Genomic DNA, 5,000 nt, shown 5'->3' on the forward strand with positions numbered 1-5,000 from the left:
TTTTTGCTTTTGATTTTTACTTTCCATACATTGGGTAAAAATAAATAAAAAGTGGTAATATAATTCAGCATTGAATATTTCTAGCAAGCCCTCAAGTGATTTTTGCTTAAAATGCATAGTGTACAAAGAAAACAGTGATTATTTAATATTCTTAGCAAACCTTTTGTACTTGTCATTCATTCTGTGCAAAGAATCAAAATAAGTATTTCATTAGTACGTATTACTTATAGCATTTATAGGAGTTAAGAATATTACCTATTTACAGTTACAGTATACGTTTAATAAGCTGAACTAGAGCAGATTTGATGCATAGATTTATTAGAACTGCGATATGCTTTAAAGTAAATATGGATGACACTTTTTTTCCAACTCTTTCAACAGAAAATCTTATCCAAATATTCATCACGTATTATTAAAAGCAGGGATAACGGTAGTATATGAGTATACTACTATTTTCATCCAAGCTCACACTCAGTAGTCAAATGTATGTCTTAAATTAAGTGCATATATTTTTTTTTTTACATATAGATTTTTAGCATTATGCCAAGCACTGGGGCAACTAAGGCCATTCAGCAGTAAGAGGTTTGAAAGGTGTTACAGGAGGAAAATCTCGCAGTTGAGGCACTATGAAACAATTTTTAGGAGAGGGTGGGCAGTAAGAAAATATGAACGGAGGTAACAGTAAATGAATGAAGTAGTTGCAGTTAGGCGCCGAAGGGACGCTGCAAAAAAAAACCTTAAGTAATGCCTACATTGCAACGAATGAGGTGTACTGACGGCGCTATTACCCTACGGAGTGCATAAATTTGTCATAAAAACTGTATCCTCCACATTTATTTTAAGCATATAATAAAGCAATTATTACTTTATTTCTGTACATAATACTTTTTTATAACCTGAAACAACAGGCAGTAACACCTGAGAAACGTTCCACGCTCCATGCTTTTAAAATCGTCACTTCAAAGTCCAAGTTTCTTGATGGGAGTCGAAGTGCAGCGAAGTTCTTGGCCTCCTGACTGTAGTCTGTAGTGCTAATTACAGGTCATATACCATCATTTTTACCATATCATTAATTTTATCATCTTTCTTGTATATTGTTTGATTCATCCCATGTGTTATCGCAAATATTTTTAAATGGCATTAAACACGCATTTTGAAGTATAAAATTAAACAACTCTTAACGAAAATATTATTTATGTAGTAAAAATCGACTTTGTGAGCAGGAATTAAGAGGCACTGAGCACTATTACCAAGAGGGAGAAGCCAATAACGCTTAATATATTTCACGGTGTATCTAATTTGAAGAATATATTGTTTGTTGAATTAGTGTTGCATTATATTTAAATATATCTGACTAAAATGTATAGGTCATACAAGCTGTAAATTGTGAAATGGGGAAGTTTTTCTTCGGCATTTTGACTGGCAGTAATGGCTATGAGACCGAGTGTAGCTAAAAGGCGTGGCTTGTGACGTCATGGATCAGCTCCACGCGCTTTGATTGGTCCTAATTTTCCCCATCCCTAAACTCTTCCAGACTTGGGAAATATGCTTCCGGGTTGCATCCTGTCTCCTTAGGAGTCCATCACTCTTCTTACTATGTGTGCCGTTTCTAGGATCACACTCTTCTGCATGAGGCCCGGGGCTACTTCAGCCTCTAGTTTTTCTAGATTCCTTTTCAGGGATCTTGGGATCGTGCCTAGTGCTCCTATGATTATGGGTACGATTTCCACTGGCATATCCCATATCCTTCTTATTTCTATTTTCATATCTTGATACTTATCCAATTTTTCCCTCTCTTTCTCTTCAACTCTGGTGTCCCATGGTATTGCGACATCAATGAGTGATACTTTCTTCTTGACCTTGTCAATCAACGTCACGTCTGGTCTGTTTGCACGTATCACCCTATCCGTTCTGATACCATAGTCCCAGAGGATCTTTGCCTGATCGTTTTCTATCACTCCTTCAGGTTGGTGCTCGTACCACTTATTACTGCAAGGTAGCTGATGTTTCTTGCACAGGCTCCAGTGGAGGGCTTTTGCTACTGAATCATGCCTCTTTTTGTACTGGTTCTGTGCAAGTGCCGGGCATTCACTTGCTATGTGGTTTATGGTTTCACTTTTCGTATTGCACTTCCTACATATGGGAGAGATGTTATTTCCGTCTATCGTACTTTGAACATATCTGGTTCTTAGGGCCTGATCTTGTGCCGCTGTTATCATTCCTTCAGTTTCCTTCTTTAGCTCTCCCCTCTGTAGCCATTGCCAATTGTCATCGCTGGCTAGTTCTTTAGTCTGTCTCATGTATTGTCCATGCATTGGTTTGTTGTGCCAGTGCTCTGTTCTTTCTGTCTTTCTCCTGTCTCTGTATATTTCTGGGTCTTCGTCTGCTTTTATTAGTCCTTCTTCCCATGCACTCTTTAGCCACTCGTCTTCACTGGTTTTCAGATATTGCCCCAGTGCTCTGTTTTCGATGTTGACGCAGTCCTCTATACTTAGTAGTCCTCTCCCTCCTTCCTTTCGTGTTATGTATAGTCTGTCTGTATTTGCTCTTGGGTGTAGTGCTTTGTGTGTTGTCATATGTTTCCTGGTTTTCTGATCTATGCTGCGGAGTTCTGCCTTCGTCCATTCCACTATTCCTGCGCTGTATCTGATTACTGGCACTGCCCATGTGTTTATGGCTTTTATCATATTATTATTATTATTATTATTATTATTATTATTATTATTATTATTATAGCAGTAGTAGTAGTAGTAGCATTATCACTAGAGTCGTGTTCTTAATTAGTGTTTGTTTATTCATTTACTGTAATTAAGATAATTAGTGTTTATGCATTTAACCTTTTGATGTGACGGCATAATTACAGTCGGTTAAACAGTTCAAGAGAAATTCTGGAAGTAAATATATTGCGGATATTATGTTAATTGTAAAGGGGAATGATGGGTAAATATTCGTGTTTTGTATTTTAAATTTTATGAGAATTTACGTTGTTCAAGAAAATTTGATGTATTTTAGTATTAACTCCTTTGTTTTTCTCTTTTTTACAGGTGAGTGGTTAAATTCATTTGATGGACTGATCGGTAATAATTTGTGGTAAGCTGCTAATTATTATTATATAATTATTATTATTAAATAAACGTAGTTAGAACACACACACACACACACCAAATGGTCCACATGCGATTCCTGCGTGTCGCCGACCAGTCGACCCAGTTGCAAATGTGTAGTACCAGCGTCATTAGAGAGTTAAAGAAAAGGAGGTCATGAGGGTATAGTAGATTCACATCAACCGTGCATTTGATGTCTAGGCCCGTCCCTTACGACGCTCCTGGCAGGATGTGTGTTCCTTCTCTCATGAGAGATACGTTTTTCAAACGTATACCTCAGGAGAGGTGGAACACACATCCTGCCTATGTGATCGAGAGAGGCTGAGTTTCCAGCCTGTGATTGGCTTATTAACAGCCAATCAGGAGCGTCGTAAGGGACGGGCCAAGACATCAAATGCACGGTTGATGTGAATCTACTGTACCAGCCCCATCCCTGTACATGAGTATAATAATATACATACGTATATACATATCTATGTATAATGTTTATATAAATTCTTGTGAAGTGTACAATATCCACACTCTTCATTTTTTTTTTAAGTTTCACGCGGCACTGCTTGTTGGTAAGCCTGGGCGTAGTCTCTCCACTTACGTTTATTTATTTCATTGTTTGTTAATGAAATGATCAGACACACCCTGTTTGTTGGCGTTGTGGGTTGCTGCCTTCCCCCCACCCCCCACCCCCCTCTCTCTCTCTCTCTCTCTCTCTCTCTCTCTCTCTCTCTCTCTCGGCGCGAACGACTTCCTTGTTTGGTTCGCGCCGCTAATCGCTCTGTATTTCACTCTTGCTGGGAAAGGCTTTTTGTTTTTATTATATATTTCAAGTTTACAGAGGCACTTCGTGAATTCTTCGTTGGTAACGTTTTGTGATCATGAGGTAAAATTCGGTATTTAATGTGAGTTTAAATGCAGAATCTCTCTCTCTCTCTCTCTCTCTCTCTCTCTCTCTCTCTCTCTCTCTCTCTCTCTCTCTCTCTCTCTCTCTCTCATTGCCTGGTAATCTTCGGCATGTAATGTGTCAAATGCAGAATCATTATTACCAAGGACTTAAACTTAACAAAACAGCGCATAAAAACTGAAAAGAAGGCACAGAAACTAGTGGGATACATAAAGAGGCAGTTCAAATACAGAAACAAGGAAACGGTGCTGCAGCTCTACACATCAATAGTTAGACCTCGTCTTGAATATGCAGTACAGTATTGGTCACCAACACTAAGAAAAGACATAAATAGATTAGAAGGAGTACAAGCAAGAGCCACAAAGTTAATTCCATCCATTAGGCAAATAGGTTACCGAAGACGACTAGAGAGCCGGAACATGGATGGCTTAGAAACACGACGATTGCGAGGACTACTAATAGAAACATTCCAAATACTGAAAGGCATAACAAAAGTAGGCAGTAACCTATTTAAGTTAAACGAAAACCAGACGAGAAATAATGGATGGAAACTAGAACTGAAGAGATAAAACATATCCCATTGTGGGTACTTCTTTACATACAAGATATGTGACACGTGGAATAAACTGCCACCAGAAGTTGTAAACAGCAACATTGTGGAAGAATTTAAAAGAAAATTAGACAAAATCATTAGGACACTGCGAATTAACAATTAAACCTGCTCCTACAGATAAGTGAGCACAAGATGTCTCCTTGGATGGACAAAGAAGTCTGAGACATCCTAATCCTTGTAACTCTCTCTCTCTCTCTCTCTCTCTCTCTTCTCTCTCTCTCTCTCTCTCTGTGACACTTAGAGTCGTGTTGGGGCGGACGAGAGAGAGAAGTGCCCACTCATATACATTCAAAAAGGTCACATCACTTGATGATACGAGCTGAAGTTTCGTATATATATTTCCACGGGAATATCGACCATAGGAGTATCCATAGGAAGAACAATG

At 38.5% G+C, this 5,000-nt stretch overlaps 1 protein-coding gene across 2 annotated transcripts in view; it reads left to right on the plus strand.

Annotated features, from left to right (window-relative positions):
• LOC135221105 (protein kinase C iota type-like) overlaps nt 1–5,000 on the plus strand; it is an 82,709-nt gene that overhangs the window by 71,534 nt on the left and 6,175 nt on the right. Inside the window, exon 4 of one of the 2 annotated variants that reach the window (XM_064258914.1) lies at nt 3,045–3,090. The exons of the other annotated variant lie outside the window; for it this stretch is intronic. Coding sequence (XP_064114984.1) covers nt 3,045–3,090 — 46 coding nt within the window. The remainder of the gene's footprint in view (nt 1–3,044; nt 3,091–5,000) is intronic. 2 annotated transcript variants of the gene reach the window in all.

Source organism: Macrobrachium nipponense, chromosome 2, assembly GCF_015104395.2.
Source record: "Macrobrachium nipponense isolate FS-2020 chromosome 2, ASM1510439v2, whole genome shotgun sequence".
NCBI lineage: Eukaryota > Metazoa > Arthropoda > Malacostraca > Decapoda > Palaemonidae > Macrobrachium > Macrobrachium nipponense.